Here is a 23335-nt window from a genome sequence, read left to right on the forward strand (position 1 = left end):
GAGACAAAAAACAAGCCCCAAGTGAAACTCCAAGCTGGGCTCCCAGAACTGAGAAAGGTGTGTCTGGCTGTGGGCCTTGAATTATCACAAGATAATTCTCCAGGAGAAGAATTAAATGAAATGGAGATAAGAAATTCATCAGACATAAAGTTCAGAATAATGATGACAAAGATGTTCAACAGCATGAGAAAAGACAGTAACTATGAAGAATGACATAGCACTAATAAAGAACACAGTGGAAGGAATACACAGCAGATTAGGGGAAGCCGAGGATTGGACCAGTGAATTAGAAGATAGGTTAGAAAAAAATTACTCAATCAGAGAATCAAAAAGAAAGAAAAAACAATTTAAAAAACAGGACAACTTAAGGGAGCTATGGTACAACATGAAACTTAACAATCTATACTAATAAAAGGGTAATATGCTAATTAGACCAGACATCTTCCAGACGTCCTTCCGGACAAAGCCACGGTGGCAGGGGCCAAGGCAGAGGCGGTTAGGGGTGATCAGGCCAGCAGGGGGGGGCAGTTAGGGGGTGATCAGGCTGGCAGAGGAACAGTTGGGGCATCAGGTCGGTTGGCAGAGGTGGTTAGGGGTGATTAGGCAAGCAGGCAGGTGAGCGGTTAGGAGCCAGCAGTCCCAGATTGCAAGATGGATGTCCGACTGCCAGTTTAGGCCCTAAACCGCAGGGATCGGGCCTAAACCAGTAGTCGGACATCCCCCGAGGGGTTCTGGATTGGAGAGGGTGCAGGCTGGGCTGAGGGACACCCCCCCCCCCCCCCCCGCACGAATTTCATGCACCGGGACTCTAGTATTTACATAATAGGTGTGCCAGAAGAGACAGAAAGTGAGCAAGGGATAGAGAATGTGTTTGAAGAAATTTCGGCAGGAAAGCTCCCTAACCTGGTAAAGAAAAAAGTCACACAAGTTTAGGAGGCATAGAGAGTCCCAAGCAAAAAGAACCCAAACAGGCCCACACCCAGACATATCATAATTAAAATGCCAAAAATTAAAAACAAAGAGAAAAACTTAAAAGCAGCAAGAGAAAAGCAATTTGTTACCTACAAAGTAGCTCCCATAAGGCTGTCAACTCATTTCTCATCAGAAACTCTACAGGCCTGAAGGGAATGACATGAAGTATTCAGGGTAATGAAAATCAAGAAACCAAGATTACTATATCCAGCAAGGCTATCATTCAAAATAGATGGTGAAATAAAAAGCTTCACAGAAAAAAAAAGGCTAAAGGAGTTTATCAGAACCAAACCAGCACTGCAAGAAATGCAGTCCCATTAGCATTTCTTGCAGTGCTGGTTTGGTTCTGATAATGAAAAGAAATAGAGAGAAACATAGGCATCAAGAACTAAAATGGCAATAAATGAATACCTATCAATAACCTTAAATGTTATTATTAAGTGCTCCAATTAAAAGATATAGGATAGCTGAATGGATACAAAAACATGAACCAATTATATGCTATCTAGCAGGACCCACCTCAGAACAAAAGACTCACACAGGATGAGAGTAAAGGGATGGAAAAAATTTTCCATGCAAATGGAAATGAAAAAAAAAAAAGCTGGGGTACCAATACTCATATCTGACAAAACAGACTTCAAAATGAAGATCATCACAAGAGACAATAAAAGTCACTACATAATACTAAAGGGATCAATCCAACAAGAGGATATAACCCTGCAAAAATATATGCACCCAATATAGGAGCACCTAAATATACAAAAAAATCTTCTAGAGGACTTTAAGGGAGAGATCAACAATAATACAGTCATAGTAAAGGACTTTTAACACCCCACTGACTTCACTGGATAGATCTTCCAGACAAAAAATTAACAAGGAAACAAGAGACTCTAAGTGACACAATGGATCAAACTGGTTTAGTTGACATCTATGAAACAGTTCACCCCAAAGCTACAGCATATACATTTTTCTCAAGTGCACATGGGTAATTCTCAAAGACAGGCCACATGTTAGGACACAAAACAAGTATCTACAAGTTCAAGAAGACTGAAATCATATTAAGCATCTTCTCAGATCACAGTGGAATAAAATTAGAAATCAACTACAGTAAAAACATTCAAACACATGGGGGCTAAATAGCATGTTATTAAACAATGAATGGGTTACCAACAAGATTAAGAAAGAAATAAAATACTTCTTGGAAACAACTGAAAATGAACACACAACAACCGCAAATCTATGGGACACAGCTGAAGCAGTCCTGAGAGGGAAGTTCATAGCACTACAGGCCTACCTCAAAAAAAAAACAAGAAAAATTAATAATAAACTATTTAGCCCTACAACTTAAAGAATTAGAAACAGAAAAACAAGAAAAGTCCATAGTAAGTAGAAGGAAGGAAATAATAATCAGAGCAGAAATAAACAACAGAGGCTAAAAAAACAATACAAAAATATCAATGAAACCAAGAGCTGGTTCTTTGAAAAGATAAACAAGATTAATGAACCATTAGCCAGGCTCATCAAGAAACAAAGAGGATCCAAATAAATAAAATCAGAAACAAAAGTGGAGAAGTAACCACTGACACCACAGAAATACAAAGGATTGTAAGGAGTTACTATGAACAACTATTTGCCAACAAGCTGGACAAAGTGGATGAAATGGACGAATTCCTAAAAAAATACAATCTCCCAAAACTGAATCAGGAAGAATAAGAAAACCAGAATAGGCCAATGGCAACTGATGAAACAGAAGCAGTAATCAAAAACTCCCAGCAAACAAAAGCCTTGGTCCAGATGGCTTAACAGGGGATTTTACTGAACATATAAAGAAGAACTAACATCTATACTCCTCAAACTATTCCAAAAAATCCAAGAGAAAGGAACACTTCCAAGCTCTTTTTATGAGGCTAGCATTATCCTAATTCTAAAACCAGATAAAGATATTACAAAGAAAGAGAACAATAGGCCAATATTCCTGATGAATATAAGTGCTAAAATCCTTAAGAAAATATTAGCAAATCAGATCCAGCAATATATTGAAAAGATCATACACCATGACCAAGTGGATTTATTCCAGGGATGCAAGGCTGGTACGATATTCGCAAACCAATAAACATGATATATCACATAAACTGTGATTGTAAGTAGTAAATTATGTGTAAGACAAAAAACACATAATTATCAATAGATGCAGAGAAAGTATTGGACAAAATCCAATATCCATTTCTGATGAAAAGTCTCAGTGAAGGGGAATAAACGGATCATATCTCAACATAATAAAGGCCATATATGATAAACTTACAGCCAACATCATACTCAATGGGCAAAAACTAAAACCATTTCCCCTAAGAACAGGTACAAGACAGGGATGTCTGCTTTCACCACTCTTATTCAACACTAGAGGCCCAGTGCATGAAATTCGTGCATGGGGGGGGGGGGGGGGGTCTCTCAGCCTGACCTGCACCCTCTCCAATCTGGGAGCCCTCTCCAATCCTGGAGCCCTGATGGCTTAGGCCCACTCCCCGTGGTTCTCTGCTCTCTGCAGGGCCTGGCCGCTCTGCGCCCATTGCCCAGAGGCTCTCCACGACCCAGAGGCCCCCCACAGCCAGGGCGGGATGCACCCGCTGCCCAGAGGCCCTCCGCGGCCCAGGCGGAACGCTTGCCTCATTGCTGCGGCAACAAAGCAAGCATTCCACCAGGCCACTCATGCTACCCGCTCTCAGCAGCCGCCCCCCCAGGACTGGGGGACTCCGGCAAGGCTGAGGGGACTGGGCGCCGCCATCTTGTAGCTATGGGCACCGCCATTTGTGATGGAGTGATGGTTAATTTGCGTATTACCCTTATATTAGATAGGATAGTACTGCAAGTCCTAGCAACAGCGATGAGACAAGCAGCAGCAATAAAAGGCATCCATATTAAAAAGGAGGAAGTAAAACTCTCATTATTCACAGATGACATGATATTGTACATAGAAAACCCCAAAGACTCCACCAAAAAACTACTAGATTTAATAAAGGAATTTGGCAATGTAGCAGGATACAAAATTAACACCCAGAAATCGATGGCATTTTTATACACCAATAATTAATTCTCAGAAAGAGAAACTAAACAAACAATCTCATTTGCCACTATAACAAAAAAAATTAAGACACTTAGGAATAAACTTAACCAAGGAGGTAAAAGACTTGTACCTGGAAAACTACAAGATGTTTAAAAAATAGATAGAAGATATAAACAAGTGGAAGAATATACCATGTTCATGGATTGGTAGAATTAACCTCATTAAAATGTCCATACTACCCAAGGCAATCTACAAATTCAATGCAATTCCTATTAAAATACCAATAGCATATTTCACAGATCTAGAACAAATACTCCAAAAATTTATATGGAACCAAAAAGACCCTGAATAGCCACAGCAATCTTGAAAAAAAGGAACAAAGTTGGAGGAATCACAATACCAGATATCAAGTTATACTACAAAGCCACTATAACCTAAACAGCCTGGTACTGGCACAAGGACAGACATATAGATCAATGGAACAGAACAGAGACCCCAGAAATCAACCTAAGCCATTATGCTCAATTAATATTTGACAAAGGAGGCAAGAGCATACAATGGAGTTAAGACAATCTCTTCAATAAATGGTGCTGGGAAAATTGGACAGATACATGCAAAAAAAAAAAAAAAATGAAACTAGGCCACCAACTCACACCATATACAAGAATAAACTCAAAATGGATAAAAGACTTAAATGTAAGTCGTGAAACCATAAAAATCCTGGAAGAAACCATAGGCAGCAAAATCTCAGATATCTCTTATAGCAATATGTTTGCAATACATCTCCTAGGTCAAAGGAAACAAAGAAGAAAATAAACAAATGGGACTATATCAAAATATAAAGCTTCTGTTCAGCAAAAGAAAACATCAACAAAATGAAAAGGGCGCCCCCTATGGGAGAACATATTTGGAAGTGATACATCTGATAAAGGCGTAATATTCAAAAATATATAAGGAACTCACTCATACAACTTAACAAAAGGGAGACAAACAATCCAATTTTTTTAAAAAGGACAAAGGACCTAAATAGACACTTCTCCAAAGCGGACATATAGTAGATGACCAAGAGACATATGGAAAAATGCTCAAAATCACTGATCAGCAGAGAGATGCAAATTAAATGACAATGAGGTAGCACCTCACACCTGTCAGAATGGCTGCCATCAACAAATCAACAAATGACAAGTGCTGGCAAGGATGTGGAAGAAAGGAAACCCTAGTACACTGCTGGTGGTAATGAAGACTGATACAGCCATTATGGAAAACAGTCTGTAGTTTCCTCAAAAAATTAAATATGGAACTGCCATTTTACCCAGTGATCCCACTTCTAGGAATATATCCTAAGAGACTCAAAAACACCAATCAGAAAGAATGTATGCACCCCTATGTTCATAGCAGTGCAATTTACAATAGCTAAGATCTGGAAACAGCCTAAGTTCCCATCAGTAGATGAGTGGATAAAAAAGTTGTGGTACATTTATACCATGGAATAATATGTGGCAGTGAAAAAGAAGGTTCTCTTACCCTTTGAGACAGCCTTGAGGGACCTGAAGAGTATTATGCTCAGTCAAATAATCCAGTCAGAGAAAGACAAGTATCATATGCTCTCACTCATAGGTGGAATCTAATTAACAAAATAAACTGATCCAGAGACCTAGAAGCATGGAACAGACTGTGGAATCTCAGAGGGAAGGCAGAGGTGGGTGGGTGGGAAGAGATCAACCAAAGAACTTGCATGCATATATGCATAACCGATGGACACAGACAATAGGGTGGTGAAGGCCTGGGGTGGGGGTTGGGGGCAGGCTAGAAGCAGTTAAGGGGGGTCAACGGGGACATATGTAATACTTTCAATAATAAAGATGTAAATTTAAAAAAAAGAACAATAGGATGCTTACAATTAGTTGTAATGAGTGGTTGAATTTAAGAGAATTAGCAAGATCAGAAGCTACTCAATACTTTCAAGAGAAAAAACTGGAGACAAACTAAACATACATCAGAGGGGGATGGCTAAGTAATTACAGTGTACATATACACTTTTGCATACTACATAGCAGTTACGGAATGATATAAATTTTTGTATACATATGTAAGAACATCTACAAAACAGAGTAAAAAAATCAAGTTACACAACATATGCATAACGTAACTCTTTATTTTTTAATACTTAGATGCATATGACATCTATACATATCCTGTATCAGGGGTCCTCAAACTACGGCCCACGGGCCCGCCGAAAACATTTGTTTTTTTTTACTTCAAAATAAGATATGTGCAGTGTGCATAGGAATTTGTTCATAGTTTTTTTTTAAACTATAGTCTGGCCCTTCAACCGTCTGAGGGACAGTGAACTGGCACCCTGTTTAAAAAGTTTGAGGACCCCTGTCCTATATAATAAAAGCCTAGGTGGCGTCACGCCCTCGTGCGACATCGCCACAAGATGGCCACTCTCACGTCGTCACAAGAGGCCACCACAAGATGGCCATCACAAGATGGCTGCCACAAGATGGCCAGCAGGGGAGGGCAGTTGGGTGCGACCAGGCCGGCAGGGGAGGGCAGTTGGGGGTGATTGGGCCAGCAGGGGAGCAGTTAGGCATCAATCAGGCCAGCAGGAGAGCGGTTAGGGAGCGATCAGGCTGGCAGGCAGAAGCGGTTAGGAGCCAGCAGGGCCTAACCGGCAGTCGGACATTCCCCAAGGGGTCCCAGATTGGAGAGGGTGCAGGCCGAGCTGAGGGACACCCCCACCCCCATGCATGAATTTCATGCACCAGGCCTCTAGTACATACATAAATGTTTAAATGTTATTATTTATGTAGTAAAGGGTGTCAAAACACACTAAGTCTTAAAATGAGAGGAAAAGATGGTCTGTTCACTTCATTTTATACACTTCAAGTAGGTGTAATTGTCATTCTAAATGAGGTGAAGGTTTATGGAGTTAAACAAATAAAACCAAAGATCTTTATTTAAAAGTAATTACAGTTTGGACTTGCGTGACCACCTCTATAACCTGCTGTCATCGGCATCTGGTTTGGCAGAGAAGCCAAAGGAATAGCCAGGCCAGGATTTTTACACTACTCTGGGGAGCAAACCTATCTGAAAAAAAAATGAAAGCTACTACTCCTTCCCTTGAAAAAAAAAAAAAAGCACATTCCCACATTGACACTAGCTTGTTTATACAGTTTCAGGGGACTCACAGCCTCTCTGAAGCCCTGCATAGACACAGGCTGAAAACTCTGGCCCTAGGTTCCAAACCTACCAAGGAAAACAAACACATTTCTCCAATGACTCTGAAACTGATAAAGGAGAATATTTGAAAATACAGCCTTTAATATCACTAAAATCATATGGAAACCCCTGTATTTACAAGGTGTTTGTTTTTTCTCTCAGTAGACCTGAGGGAGCCAACAGGAGCTGCTTATATTGTATGTTTCTGTTTAAGGATGAAGGAGGAGGGGGATATGAATCCTAAAGACTGTGAAGAAAGGGGTTGTATAGATATAAGATCTGAAATAATTCCCAAATAAGTTGCATGTGTGTGATTTAAATTTAAAATGCACTTTCTCTCTTTAACAAACCTAGATATGATCTAGTGTAAAAGCTTATTTTGTAGTATCAACTTAGATGTCAGGCAGTGAGCTGGGAATGATCTAAATTAGCATGTTTAAATGCTGTATAATGCTTTTGACTCTCTTTGAGCCACAGGTGACTCAAATACTTTCCACTATCTTTAAAAGGTCAAAAAGCCCCTTTCTGCTGCCACCAGAGAGGCTGAGCAATGAGTACTTCTGGTAGACGTAGGGCAGAGGCAGGTAGGAAAACAACGTAAGAAAAAATAGGAGTAGGCGAGGTGAAAAAGAAGCACTAGCTGCTGTGGTAAGGAACAAGTACTTGGAACAATTGCCTTAAATAATTGTATTTCAGACTTTTTGGACTGGGATCCACAGTTAAGAAATATATTTTTACATAGTGACTCAGTACACATGCATATAACAGAAGTTCCATGAAACTATACTCATTTAATCCTATTACTTGCAATGCACTAATATTTCCAATTTCGCTTTTTTAAACTGACTTTAGAAAGGAAGGGGGAGAGAGGGAGAGAGAAACACTGCTGTGAGAGAGAAACATCACATTAATCTGTTGCTTCCTGAATGTGCCCTGACCGGGAATCAAACTTGCCACCTTTTGGTGTATGGTATGATGCTGCAACCAACTGAACCACCCGGCCAGGGCTCCATTTCATTTTTTGATTGAAATAATGATGGGTCATAACCTGACATTTGAAAGCATTGCTGCAGATATGTCAATTTATCAGGTAACGTTCTTAAATTTTCTTTGGTCAGAACAGGTTTCCATACCTTGGGAAGACTCGAGAACGTAGTTCCTTCACAAAAGTCCTAGTTCCAGCTTGCACTGGTTTGGAACCATCATCAATTTCGGTGTAGTCATGCCTGTGCCAGTTCCTTCTCTTTTTCACTGGATTTTTAGATTAAAAAAAAGAAACATTTGGTATGTAGTGATGCTATGTACTTTCTAATCATTAGATAATTAAACATAACAATTTTTAAATACAATAAAAACACTCATTTTTTATGCATTTCTAGGCTGAAGAAGTAAATTTTACTTTATATAATACAGCAACTATAGGCAACTAACTCTTTTTTTATCTACTCTTTTTATTTCATAATAATTTAAAATTAAATCAAGAAATTCAAACTAGCAGATGGAGACTTTTATAAGATCTGCATTTACAAATACTATAATATCTCACAATTATTTAAAATCATGGTTTTTCACTAGGACACTAGGTCATAATATGATTTTTACAGATCATCCATCCAAATCATTCTCCAGAATAGAGCCTCTGATCCCACATTGGAAATCTATTTTTAACAGTTCAGCTCCCTTCTCTTTTATGTCAAGATTTATTCCCCTAATAAGCGTGGTTATACCAACACAAAAAAGAGCAGGTGACTGCATCACAATTGAAGAAAGACAAGTGGAATCACAGAATAAATGACTTTATGGTTACTTCTAATGTCTAGCTCCAGCAGGCTGTAATCTTGAATACTCACAGCAGTCAAAATCAGGAGACTATAATTTGACTCCTAGTTTGGCCATAACTGCTCTGCCACCTTGGGCAAGTAATTTAACACATCTGTCTCCAGTTTCCTCAGCATGGAAAGGGAGGGGATGAGTGATATGTCTCCAACTGTGTTGAGGAACCCTTAATAAAGGGGAAGAAGGGGAAGAGGCCAAGGGAGGAGCTCTGGACCTGATTCCTCTTTCCACCAGGGTGGCACCACCTACTTATCTTTTGTGTGGTATTAATACAAGATTTCAGTTATGTGTGTGTGTGTGTGTGTGTGTGTGTGTATATATATATATATATATATTTTTTTTAAGTTTAAAAAGCACTCTTAAGCTTTGTAGTGATGTCTGCAATTTACTTAGAATGCATAAAAATAAGATGAATAGATAGTGAGATAGTTACATGGACAGATATGTGGTAAAGCAAATAACATAAAATGTTAATAGTAGAATCTATATAATGGATTTAGAGGTACTCACTGTAAAATTCTTTCAACTTTTCCTGTATGTTTGAACACTCTCAGAACAAAATGTTGAGTGGGGGACAAACTCTATGAATTTAAATTACTTCACACCTTCACTGTACAACAATCATAATAATATAATAATACTGATTCCTCATATGGATAAGAAGAAGTCACACTAAACAATCAATAGGGTTGGACTTATTCATATCTAAGAGTCTAAAACAAGATTCCCAAGAAATTTATGGCAGTCAGACCTTCAATATAGAAGAGAGTAAATTCCTTTTTTTAATCTCATGAGAAAAATTGAGAATCATAGAACAACCTTCCTAGAAAATCCAATTAAGGTATCCTTTGTGTCTTATTTTTTCTCATTTAAAATCATTTCTAAAATTCAAATGTATTTAATTCCGGGCTTTTTCCCTTACATGTATGTATAGATAAACATCCCCATTTTATTTTCAACTAGGATCATAATTCTGCTTACCTTTCTTATTATACCATGACCATTTTCTCCTTAATAAATACTCAAAAGCAATTTAAAGTGGCTTAGATTTTAAGATATAGATGTAGATGCATCATATTATAATCATTTTTTAATTCTTATGCACTTTGTCCATCCTGAATCTTTCTTCAAACAAAGTTGGGATTGATATTCATATACATAAATATGTTTCCCTCATTAATTCCTTGGGAGAAATTCCTAAAAATGCGAGAAGAAATACTCAAAATTTTAAAGATACTAGCTGCAAATTGCAAAACTAACTGCCTTCAGAAAAGTGGCAGGTGACTCACACTCTTACCAATGTATATACACAGCCTGTTTCAAAGCCCTGGGTCAATCATTATTGGAAAGAAAAGGAAAGGCTGCTCATTTGATAAGTAACTATGATATTACATTGTTTTAATGTTCATTTTTGCAGAACAGATTAGAATTAGAACAGATTGGGATTGGACAGCTATGGGTTTGAACTCTAGCTCTGCCAAACAGCTACATTAAAGAGCTATTAGATCACTTTTCTCACATCACGCTGTTATAAATATCAAAGGAGATAACATAGATCAAGTACTTACTTAGCATAGTGCCTGGCACCCAATAAGGTGTCGATTACTAAGGTTTCCTTTTAAATGTTCAGACTTGGAGGATGTTAACAGAAGGATACGACTATCCTGTTGGGTCAACACATTTGACACACAAAATTAGCCACTGTAAGAGCTAACTGAATCTCTTAAGGAAGGAGGCCAATGAAGAAATATTTCAGTAGTGTTCATGGGGAAAAGAGAAAATTTTGAGTTTGGATTGCATGTGCCTGAAGAGCACTGAGAATATATGTTTAGGTGTTAGGCTTTTTTTTTGATATCTGTCTTCCAATAGAGTTCTTATTTCCCATAAAAGGGTAAAGTCTAAATTCACCATGTTAAGTGGGTATCATACTATCAGTGGTTCTCAACCTTCTGGCCCTTTAAATACAGTTCCTCATGTTGTGACCCAACCATAAAATTATTTTCATTGCTACTTCATAACTGTAATGTTGCTACTGTTAAGAATCGCAATGTAAATACCTGATATGCAGGATGGTCTTAGGCGATCCCTATGAAAGGGTCGTTCGACCGCCAGAGGGGCCGCGACCCACAGGTTGAGAACCACTGGTGTAGATGGTATCTATAATAATAAGGATTCCTGGGGAGCTCCAAAAGGAACAGGAAACCTGAATGGCAAGCAAGAAAGGCTTCATAGTAGACGGGAAGGGACCAAGTGGATTATCCAAGTTGGGTATGGAGGATAAAGGGTAGGGAAAACAAGTCTTAAATCAAAATGTAAGAGATTACTAGATCTTGGTCATTTTCCCTTGGGTACTCAGAGTTGGACTTCTGCCCAGAAGATAGCCAGTGCCTGATCTGTTATTCAAGGAAAGAAGCACTGAAGGGCCAGGTAATATAGTCTTCTCTCTGATGCATCGTTATTCAAAATGCAGGTCGTGACCCATTATGGATTGTGAAATCAATTTAGTGAGCATGACAAGCTTTTTAAAAAATTAAATCATATAGGAAAAAAATAGGGTACATCACACGTACATTACTCTGCCTCATAGTAACCCACTTACTATTTCATAAAAATTAAATTATTTCATTTTGGGATTATATGCTTAAATTTTAAACTAAAACTATTAGCAATTTTAGTTCTGTTTTTCTTTTTCAAATAACAAAACAGTACTATTTACTTCCTTCAAGAATCACTCAGTCAATAAATATATCAAGTGATATAGTACATGTACTTCAATGCTACATAAAATAAAAACCTTTAAAAATATTTATGCAATTAGCCAATTACACAAGTAACAATTCTATCAACCGGCTAACCTCAAATTTTACGTGTAGTAACAGCAAAATAGATATTCTGTATTTTACAAGGAAATATTTTAATGCATTAATATAGCTTAAATTTCTAAATCTCTTACAAAGAAATTTGGTAAATTAATAACATTTCTAACAAAACATATATGAGCAGTCAGTTGCTAGTAAGTCTCTTAAAAAATTACTTGCCCATGACCTCAGAACAAAATTTCTATTTTTTTTTTTAAGGAATAGAAAAAATTCTGCATTCAAAATAAAGAGGTTGTATATACAGGTTACCTATAGTTGACTCAAGTGTTTATCAAGGCATATTGAGTAAAAGGTTCCTTTCTGTTCTAAAATGACTAAGTCTAAAGTTTTTCCCTTTAGTTTAATGGACATAAAAACCCATTTACAGTGTAAATTTTAAAAAAAATTTTATTTTATTGATTTTTTACAGAGAGGAAGGGAGAGAGAGAGTTAGAAACATCGATGAGAGAGAAACATCAATCAGCTGCTTCCTGCACACCTCCTACTGGGGATGTGCCAGCAACCAAGGTACATGCCCTTGACCGGAATCGAACCTGGGACCTTTCAGTCTGCAGGCTGACACTCTATCCACTGAGCCAAACCGGTTAGGGCTGCAGTGTAAATTTTAAAGGAAAAAGTAGTAAGAACCTATTTCAAAGTCTTTAAATCTCTACTTTCACATTTGTACAACAATAATATTTCAATCTATTCCTCTGAAGCATTTGTAAAAAGCTAAGAATAAATGTCATCATCTCTGTCTGCTGGTTCCCTCCAGAGGACGTGGGAGCTTCCCTGGCTGTGCTCTGCCAGCTCAGGAAGAAGAGTATCAGCAGAGACTTGGTCTGGACCCTCTGTCATCTTCTGGATGGAACTGTTGGGGACTGGCTTCAAGTAGATAGGATGGCTGGGGCAGGACTCCAAGTCAAACTCAGTATGATGACCAAATTTGGGAAATAGAAGTATTATCAGGTACACATTAAGTTTGAGCATCTAGTACTTACTCAAGGAGGATCCATGTAGAACTGCACAGTTGGGACAGTGATATAGGTCAATGTCAACAGCATGATGTTCTTCTACTCCAACACAGCTAAGGTAAAGAAAAATAAAGCCACTAGGTAAATCAGTTTAAAATCTTCACTTAACTATATTTAGATTGGTTGGAATTTACCTGAGAAATGTACACCAACTCACCAATAAATTTTGTAGAATACATGCAAGGATAAATTTTATTCTCTACCCTACACACTTGCTAAATAATTGTGGGGGAGAATATATCCAAATACATGGGGAGTGAATTACTATAAGCAGAGCAGAGACATTAAAAGTAATGCAATTATAAGCCATTAGACCCTCAACCATTATGTAAGTGCCAACTGTTATGGTATTTAATGTTTGTGCCCCCTCACTCCCACCCCCAAGTATACCAGCTGAAACTGTAACCCTCCAGGGCAGCTGTATTTATTTGGAGATAAAGCCTCTGGGAAGTAAATGAAGGCACAGGGTGGGGCCTTGATCCCATAGAATCAGTGTTCTTATAAGAGACACCAAAGAGCTTGCATTCTCTCTGCATGCACATAAAGAAGAAAGGCCACATGAGTACATAGCTGTCTGCAAGCCAGGAAGAGAGCCCTTCTCAGAAACCAAACTGGTGGACCTTGATCTGGAACACCCAGCCTCCAGACTGTGAGAAAATAAATTTCTATTACTTAGGCCTTCTAGTCTTATGGTATTTTGCTATGGCAACCCGAGACAACTAAGATACAAACTAACTTTAAAATATGGCTGTCATCAGCTAGAGGTGGTTAGTAAATTTGGGTGACATCACTGACATGGTAAGAGCACTGAGTCCTAACAGTTCTGCTGCAGGTCTCAGAGCCCTCATTAATCAGTTCAATTAGTTTGAGGCCCTGTACTTAGAATACTCTATCCCATGGAGTATATAACAGTGGCACTTAAATAAAGTTTAAGGGAACCAACAAGGGACTGAAAAAACTTTATTAGTGACATCTTGAAAACAGGAGTAATTTATTAAAGACAGACCCCAGCAGTTTTGCTACAACCCAAGTAATTTATTAAGATAAAATTTTATAACACTGGCACTCCCAAAAAGTTATAGGAGGAAGTATTTGTAGACAACCCAAAACAGAGTTCACTTCCAGCTAACCCACAGTAAAGGAAATACAAAAGGATGTACTTCTTGCAGAAGGAAAATGACCACAAAGAGATCTGGGATGCAAGGGAAAAGGAAACTAATACATATGTGGGTAAATTTACATGAACACTAACTACATGAAACAAAATAATGTCATGTGAGACTTAAAAATATATAAAGGACTAAAATACATGACAACAGCAACATCTGAGTCAGGAGAGGACAAATGGGGTCACAGGGTCCTAAGGTATTTGTACTGGCAGGAGAGGAAAAATAATGATTAACAGACATCAATAATAAGTTGAAGATGCCTATCATTATTCCTTGGGAGATGACTAAAGCAACAGAAATGCAGAGTATAACTTCTAAACTAGTCACAGAAAAAAAGGAATAAAAAATGAATTCAAAAAAAGGAGAAAACCAGAAAAACCAAAACAAAGTGGAGGTAGACATTTAAAAATATATTTAATTACATTATATACAAATGGACTAAATGCTTCAGTTAAGACATTATCCAGCCCTGGCCAGTGGTGCTAAGTGGTTAGAGCACCAAAGGGTCATGGGTTCAATTCCTGGTCAAGGGCATGTACCTGGGTTATAGATTTGATCGGGGGCTCGTGCAGGAGGCAACCAATCAATCAATGTGTCTCTCTCACATCTCTCTCTCTGTCTCTCTTTCCTCCCCCTTCCTCCATACCTCTCTCTTTTTCTAAAAATCAATGGAAAAAAATATCCTGGGGTGAGGATTAACAACAACAATAAAAGACATTATCCAGATGACTTAATATAATTCACCATTTATAAGAAAGAAGCATAAAACAAGGATACAGAAAGATTAAAAGTAAAAGGATGGGCAAATAAATACCATGAAAAGTGTAATCAAAAGACAGTATAGCCGAAACCGGTTTGGCTCAGTGGATAGAGCGTCGGCCTGCGGACTGAAAGGTCCCAGGTTCGATTCCGGTCAAGGGCATGTACCTGGGTTGTGGGCACATCCCCAGTGGGAGATGTGCAGGAGGCAGCTGGATGATGTTTCTCTCTCATCGATGTTTCTAACTCTCTATCTCTCTCCCTTCCTCTCTGTAAAAAATCAATAAAATATATTAAAAAAAAAAAAAGACAGTATAGCTATATTAATATTAAGCTACCTAAAATCTAAAGGGAAAAATATGAGATAAACATGTTCACTGATCATAACAATTTCAATTCACCAGGATGATATACTAGGAACTGTAGTGGAAGATTTTGATAACACTCTTGGTATTCAATAGAACAAACAGGCAAAACAAAAATCTATGAAATACACAAGTTTGAATTATCAGTATTAAAAAGCATGACCTATCTTGGGGAAAATTGGACAGATACATGCTAAAAGAAATGAAACTAGACCACCAACTTACACCATACACAAGAATAAACTCAAAATGAATGAAAGACTTAAATGTAAGTCATGCCCGACTAGCGTGGCTCAGAGGTTGAGCATTGACTTATGAACCAGGAAGTCACAATTAGATTCCCAGTCAGGGCACATGCCCAGGTCGCAGGCTCAATCCCCAGTGGGGTGCACGTAGGAGGCAACTGATCAATGATTCTCTCATCATTGATGTTTCTGTCTCTCTCTCCCTCTCCCTTTCTCTCTAAAATCAATGAGAATATATTTTTCTAAAATGACCTAATGGACATTTATAGACTATTACACCCACCATGCATTTGGACCTTCCCACTCCACACCATATACCAAAAAGAACTAAAATAGATCATATCCTATATAATAAAACCCTAATATGCAAATCGACCGAACAGTGGAACGACCGGTCACTATGATGTGCACTGACCACCAGGGGGCAGATGCTCAACGCAGGAGCTGTCCCCTGGTGATCAGTGTGTTCTCACAGGAGGAGTGCCACTCAGCCAGAAGCTGGGCTCACAACTGGCGAGCAGCAGGAGCCTCTTCTGCCTCTGCGGCAGCACTAAGGACCTCTCAAGGGATGTGCTACGCCAGCAGGCAGACAACCCCTGAGGGGTCCCAGACTGCGAGAGGGTGCAGGGACCCCCGCCCCATACACGAATGTCGTGCACCGGGCCTCTAGTATCCTATATAATAAAAGGCTAATATGTAAATAGACTGAATGATGGAACAACCGAACAACTGGTCACTATGACATGCCCTGACCACCAGGGGGCACGTGCGGAACATGGCGGGCATCAGCAGAGGGTGGCAGAGCACGGAACATGGCAGGTGCTGGCCGTGGCGGAATGGTGGAGCAGATGAGCAGGGGTGCCAGACCAAGGTGGGGCACCGATTGCTTTTGGTGTAGGATTAAAAAAAAAAAATTTCTCATTCAGGAACATGAAGATTTACTCCTATGATTTACCCGCTCGTACCTGCTGCTGGTGCCCAATGCCAGTCCTGATCGCTCAGTGCCATCAGCAGGTGCAAGTGGCTGCTGCTGGCCCCAATTGCCTCTGAGGGCTTCTCCACCTCCCCTTGCTCCTCAGGGGCAATCGGGGCAGCAGCCACCGCTTGCACCCTCTGACGGCACCGGCCTCACTCATGCCCACTGCTGGGGCCAGTCCCAATTGCTCCACGCCATAAGCAGGTGCGAGTGGGGCTGGTGCCATCAGCGTGGGAGTGGCCGCGGCAGGAGCGGGGCTGCTGGCAGACAGGGGACCAGGGACCACAGTGGGAGGGGCCTGGCGGGGGCACAGAGGATGGGTCGTGACTTGCCCCTGTGCCCACCGCAGCCTCACGGCCCACAGTTCCTTTCAAGGTGCATGAATTCGTGCACTGGGCCCCAAGTCTAAATATCTATATATATAAAAGCCAAGCGACTGGAACATTAGAAAAACCGGAATGATTAGAATGACCAGTCACCAATCAGCTAGATTGGGGCCCTGATTGGCCCCCCCAACCTCCCATGGCCCCTGCCCCTGGCCGGTCCCACCCCCAATTGCCCCCCTGCCCCAATCAGGGACGGGGCCAGCCAACCTCCTGTGGCCCCTCCCCCCTGCCACCTGGCCTGATGGGTCCCCATCAGGGCGGGCTGACCAGACCACACCCATGCACAAATTCGTGCATGGGGCCTCTAGTCTAAATGTAAGAGCTAAAACTATAAATCTCCTCAAGTAAAGCATAGGAGTAAATCTTCATGTTCCTGAATGAGAATTTTTTTTTTTTTTTATCCTACACCAAAAGCAGAAGGGACAAAAGGAAAAAAAAGATAGGTAAATTGGGTGTCACACTACAGTTCAAAGGCTTGTTTTCTCAGCTTACTTGGTGTAAGATAATCAGCTGAGTTTGGAAAGTGGCAGAAAGGTGTGAGGAAAGAATGGCATAAAATAGTTGATCTGAGGAAAGGAAACACAGTAGCCGTACATAGGGTGTGTGTGTGTGGGGGGGGGGGGGGGGGTGAAGAGCTTAGAAACTGGAGGGTCCCTGAGGTCAGTGAGAAGGAATTTCACAGTGAAACTATTTTTACACAGTTGAGTATTTGTTTGCCAGTGATGTTCAACCATGGGGTGCAGGCCCAGAGGAGGCTGGGCCCAGCCACAGTGGGATTTTGTAGACAAAGACTAGAAAGGAAGTTGAGGATATTAACAAGGGAGTTAATCTATAATAATGAAAGTGTAATATGCTAATTAGACCAGACGTCCTTCCAGAGGACCTTCCGGACAAAGCCGGGGCGCCGCAAGGGGAGCCTGGGTCCCAGGTGCCTGCCGGCGCCCAGAGGGAAGCCTGGGTCCCGGGTGCCAGAGCGAAGCCGGTGCCAGCAGCAGGGGGTAGGAAGGCCTACTCTTGCACGAATTTCATGCATTGGGCCTCTAGTATAATGATAAGCCATGATATCTAAGCTGGGGCATGAAGGGGCATGAAGACAGAAGTAGTGAGAAGATGGTGAGATACTCTGAGGGTGTCAATGTGTCCCTAGCACTGACTCAGCGGAAGGCCTTGAGCAAGTGAGCAGTAAGAAGCAGAGATTATGCTCAAAGGTAGAATATTCAGAATTTTAAATTTCTGAAGTAGTAGAGTTTATAACCTTGATAAGGTACACATGTAATATCAGCAGGTCGCTAAGATGGGACAAAGAAAAAATTCACTGAAGATAAGTGAAAAGATATGTGAGGGAATCTCTACATTCAATGACATGAGTTCAAAACCAAACTCATGATTTTGAAAGTGAGGTTCATATGGACATCTGAGGGGGGTCGACCAAGATGGCGGCGTAGGTAAACACCGGAGACCGCTGCCGCAAACAACCATTTCAAAAATACAACTAAAAGACTGAACGGACATCACCCAGAGCCACAGGAAGGCTGGCTGAAGAGAGACTCTACAACTAGAAGGAAAGAGAACAGCAAATCGAGGCTCAGAGGCGGCGCAGTGTGGAAAATACAAAGGTACCGAGGTGCGCGCCAAAGCGGGCTGGTGGCTGAGGGCGCGGTTGTCGTTTTCGGTCGGGAGTGAGTCTCAGACTCTGGGCTCCAGATCCGGGCGAGTCTCTAGGGACCCAGACTCAAACGGGAGAAGCGGGATTACCCGGCATCAGTTGGAACCTGAGGGCAGCTTTCTCTCCGAGGTTTGCAGCGGCTGCCGGGGTTCTGAGAAGCAGAGCCTCTGGGAACGGGACTGAGCGTGGCCATAACTGCTCCCTCCGCCCGCCCTGTTGATCCCGCCCCGCCCAAAGCCTGCGCACAGCCATTTGCCGATCGCCTCAGGCAAAGGCTGGATTAGCGCCTCCCCAGAAGACAGACGTTTTCCGCACAGCTGATTCCTATAGCCAGTCGGCCTGAGGGTCAAATCCCCCTAGTGTTAACTACAACAATTAAGGCTTGGCTAGAACAAGACTGCGCACAGAGACCACAAGGGGGTGCACCAAGAAAGCATAAAAGATGCGGAGACAAAAAAACATGACAGAAATGGAGGATATGGAGCTAAGAATCGCAATTTTGAGGGCTTGCCATAAATTTGTGCAGAACCTCACGAAAACTAATGAGACCCTCGATGCTACGATAAAGAAATTAGAAAGTAAGCATACACGGACTGAAATAAAGAATATTATACCCAATAGCAAACCAGAGGAGTACAATAATCAAACCAAAGATTCGACAAAAAACACCCAATTGGAAAAGCAAAATGAAAAAAGAATCCGAAAGTGTGAAGATAGTGTAAGGAGCCTCTGGGACAGCTTTAAGCGGTCTAATATCAGAGTCATTGGAGTGCCAGAAGATGAGAGACAGCAAGATATTGAAAACCTATTTCAAGAAATAATGGCAGAAAACTTCCCCCACCTGGTGAAAGAAATGGACTTACAGGTCCAAGAAGCGCAGAGAACCCCAAACAAAAGGAATCCAAAGAGGACCACACCAAGACACATCATCATTAAAATGCCAAGAGCAAAAGACAAAGAGAAAATCTTAAAAGCAGCAAGAGAAAGAGGCTCAATTACCTACAAGGGAATACCCATACGACTGTCAGCTGATTTCTCAACAGAAACTTTGCAGGCCAGAAGGGAATGGCAAGAAATATTCAAAGTGCTGAATACCAAGAACCTACAACCAAGATTACTTTATCCAGCAAAGCTATCATTCAGAATTGAAGGTCAGATAAAGAGCTTCACAGATAAGGAAAAGCTAAAGGAGTTCATCACCGCCAAACCAGTATTATATGAAATGCTGAAAGGTATCCTTTAAGAAGAGGAAGAAGAAGAAAAAGGTAAAGATACAAATTATGAACAACAAACATGCATCTATCAACAAATGAATCTAAGAATCAAGTGAATAAATAACCTGATGTACAGAATGAACTGGTGATTATAATAGAATCAGGGACATAGAAAGGGAATAGACTGACTATTCTTGGGGGAAAAGGGGGTGTGGGAGATGCGGGAAGTGACTGGACAAAAATCATGCACCTATGGATGAACACAGTGGGTGGGGAGTGAGGGTGGAGGGTGGGGTGGGAGCTGGAAGGAGGGGAGTTATAGGGGGAAAAAAGAGGAACAAATGTAATAATCTGAACAATAAAGATTTAATTAAAAAAAAAAAAAAAAAAAAAAAAAAAAAAAAAAGTGAGGTTCATATGGACAACTCTTTTCGGGACCCCTCTCACATGCTGAGAATTTTGTTACTTTCACTGTAATAATCTTCCCTTTGCTGAGAGAGAGGTGGCGGGGGGGGGGGGGGGGAGATAGATATTGAGATTCATTTGGTGCTATACTCAGACCAGAACTGACACTCAAGGCCACAGATGCCAATTTGACACTTCTAGACATCATGGTTTGTCTTGTCATACCTTAACTATGACCACATTCCTCATTCTTAAAAAGTGATGGCTGCACCAAAACAATTAGTGAGAAAAAACTGTTAGATGTGTCTTGGAAAACCTAAATCAGCACATATCATAAACTCATCCATGAGTATCTAAGATATATAAATAAGGGTGACTGCCACAAGACTTATGGAAGGAAGAGAACATATGGACATTCCAGTTAATTAAGGACACTTGGGGCAAAACTTACCTAATAGTCCTCAAAGATCCATGGTTCCTCTCTCCAGTTTCTAAGTTCTTCACCCCCATATTCACCCTACATACTCTTTTACTAAAATGTCAGAGCTATCTCCAGGTTTTGACCAATTCTAATCAACTAGCAAAACATTTACAGCTTTCATTCATCAAAAATTTCAGAACTTGACAGTGAATTTAATAAATTAGTAAGTCTGAAAAGCAATCCTTTAAATTAACCATTTTTTAAAAATCAAATTATCAGTCTCATTAAAAAATCAAATCAAACATAAAATTTAAATGTTCCTAAACCAAGAAGGTCATTCAGATCTTTGAAGGGAACTAAAAGGAGTTACTATATACATTTCAGTTTCTCTCTCAGAGGATGGGATGACTTCTCCCAGCCCTGACCCCCATTAAAAGAATTTTAGAATCACTAGAGCTTTAAGAGAAGAACAAAGGCAGCAGAACACATAAAGGCAGAACTATGAAAGCAAATTTTGTAAGAATCATTTTCAACTTTTCTTTAGTTTCTCCCACCATTTATTTCTCTTATGAAACTGTCCTTCATATTCAAAGCACCCCCTTTTTCCTAACAGCAAATGTTCAATGTTTATTAGACGTGTGTGTGTGTGTGTGTGTGTGTGTGTGTGTATGTGTGTTGTGCAGGGGACAGGGTTTCCTACAGGGTTGCCAATCTGACCTTTGCTGAAAAGCTTCCATCAATAGCCTCAATGCCATTTGGTAAGTGGGAAAGTGACAACTTTAGCACTTTCTATTGTCTTAATCTTCTGAAATTGTTGCTTAGCTGGCATTTTTTTTGACACGTGAAGAGAACACAATTGATTTAATGACTAACCAGAATACCCTATGATCTACCAAACATTCTTTTTCCTTCTCAGATAATGCTCCCATTTATATTCTCTACTCTTGGTGTTAGAAGAGTGGGTGGCCAAATTCTTTAAGATCTTACTGTCAGTGGACTCCAGTGGATATTATCTGGCTTCAAATACTCTCTCCATTCGTCATCAACCATTCTTGTCAACTCAAATTCCTCCTCCGTGGTAAAACTGCACTGGCTCACCTCACAGAAAGCCCTTTGACATTTTATTGATGCCCATTTTCATTCATTTATGCCTAATCTTGAACTATTTTATATACCCTATTTCTGGAATTGAGCTCAAGATCTCTCTCAGTACCAAGTACAGTGCCCCCCAACACGATGACCCCAGTATATTTCTGTTGATTGAGAGTGCTGAAAGCTTATTTGACTACAGATATGTTGTGGTAAAGGTACAAGCAACTTTTTAAAAAGTCTATTCAGCTTGAATTTTGTAAGAATTTGAAATAGGAACTAAAGGCAACAGTTGGTAAAAAGAGAAAGGTCTTTCTACATATAAGTTAGATATTTTTCATCTTTCCTTAGAAGGCTGTAGTAATAGAATTCATTCATTTAAAAAAAATTTTTAGTACAGTTTTCACCTATATATCAAAAGTTCACCTTCTGCCCAAGCACCAAACTATTCCTAGTCATGAGAAGACTAAATCACTGTGCGACCTCCATAGGCCCACACTAACATCATCAATGGGGGTGGTGAGTGGCCTTTGAGGTGAATTAACTCCAGGAGCTGACAACCTGCTGTTCATATATCCTATCATTGAACTCTGGCATCAGTTAAGGTCTAGGGATAGCTATAAGCCAGGCAAGGCTTGCCCAGCATAGTTTCAGATAAACAATTGTCAGTTGGCTTCAGTGGGGTGTGTATATTTTGGAAATAGAAAGGCTTGGTTTGATTTCTAGCTCCACTAGTTTTGACTTTGAGCAAATTTCTTAATGTCCCTGAGCAGGACTTCCCCTAGGATTAACTAGGACAAGAAATGTAAATATACAAAGCACAGGGCTTGGCAAGTAAATATATTAAATAATAAATGGCAGCCATTACTATTATCATGTTTCTATTACGAACCAGTCACAGGTCATATAGCTCTGAGCTTGTTACCTGTAAGATAATAAGAGATCTGAGCTTCAGCAGGAAACTTGGCTTTATAATTAAGCTTAATATTTTTTTCTTCTTATGAGAATAAAAAAATTTATGTTTTTCAGAGAACACTTAATTAGATACTCAAATGGCTATTCTTTAAGGAGAAAAAAAAGAGAATGTTTTCCATTTTTAATTAATTTTTGATGTTTGAGTTCTCTGGAGTCAGTCTGCCTATGCACACTCCATCACCAGTAGGGGGCGTGCAGGAGGCAGCCAATCAATTATTTTCATCATTGATGTTTCTCTCTCTCCCTCTCTGAAATCAATAAAAAAATATTTTTAAAAAAGAAATTTAAGTTAATACACATAAAATGCTTAGAACAACAGTTTTGCTAGTCCAAAGACCTTATTTTCCCCACCAGTGTTGGTTAGGTTGACATTCCTACTAAAAGTACTAGGATGCCAATAGGCATTTTCACCTTTAAATAACATTTTATGTAGTGTTTTAACCCTGAGATACTGTATTACCAGAGAGCAGTTAAAGTAAAAATTTATAATTTGCATATATGAAATATTTTCAATGAAAATCAAACTAATGACTTGTGATGATTAAGTCTGTGGTTCATGAAGTACTCAACTTCTGTTATTTTCTTGCTGACATATCAAACTTTTCATAAAATTAAGTGCTTTTCTTTATAAGTTGAGTATAGCAGAGTTCAATTTTGGAGAAGATTTTATATTTGATAC

At 39.9% G+C, this 23335-nt stretch overlaps 1 protein-coding gene across 1 annotated transcript in view; it reads right to left on the minus strand.

Annotated features, from left to right (window-relative positions):
- KDM7A (lysine demethylase 7A) overlaps positions 1–23335 on the minus strand; it is a 100808-nt gene that overhangs the window by 45970 nt on the left and 31503 nt on the right. The window contains exons 2-3 of the mRNA XM_070424021.1: positions 12954–13039; positions 8392–8509 (exon numbers count right to left, since the gene is read on the minus strand). Of these exons, the coding sequence (XP_070280122.1) occupies positions 8392–8509; positions 12954–13039 (204 nt within the window). The remainder of the gene's footprint in view (positions 1–8391; positions 8510–12953; positions 13040–23335) is intronic.

The sequence above is a fragment of the Myotis yumanensis genome, unplaced genomic scaffold (assembly GCF_028538775.1).
Source record: "Myotis yumanensis isolate MYYU_CA2020_CCGP unplaced genomic scaffold, mMyoYum1.0.hap1 SCAF_9, whole genome shotgun sequence".
In the NCBI taxonomy this organism is placed as follows: domain Eukaryota; kingdom Metazoa; phylum Chordata; class Mammalia; order Chiroptera; family Vespertilionidae; genus Myotis; species Myotis yumanensis.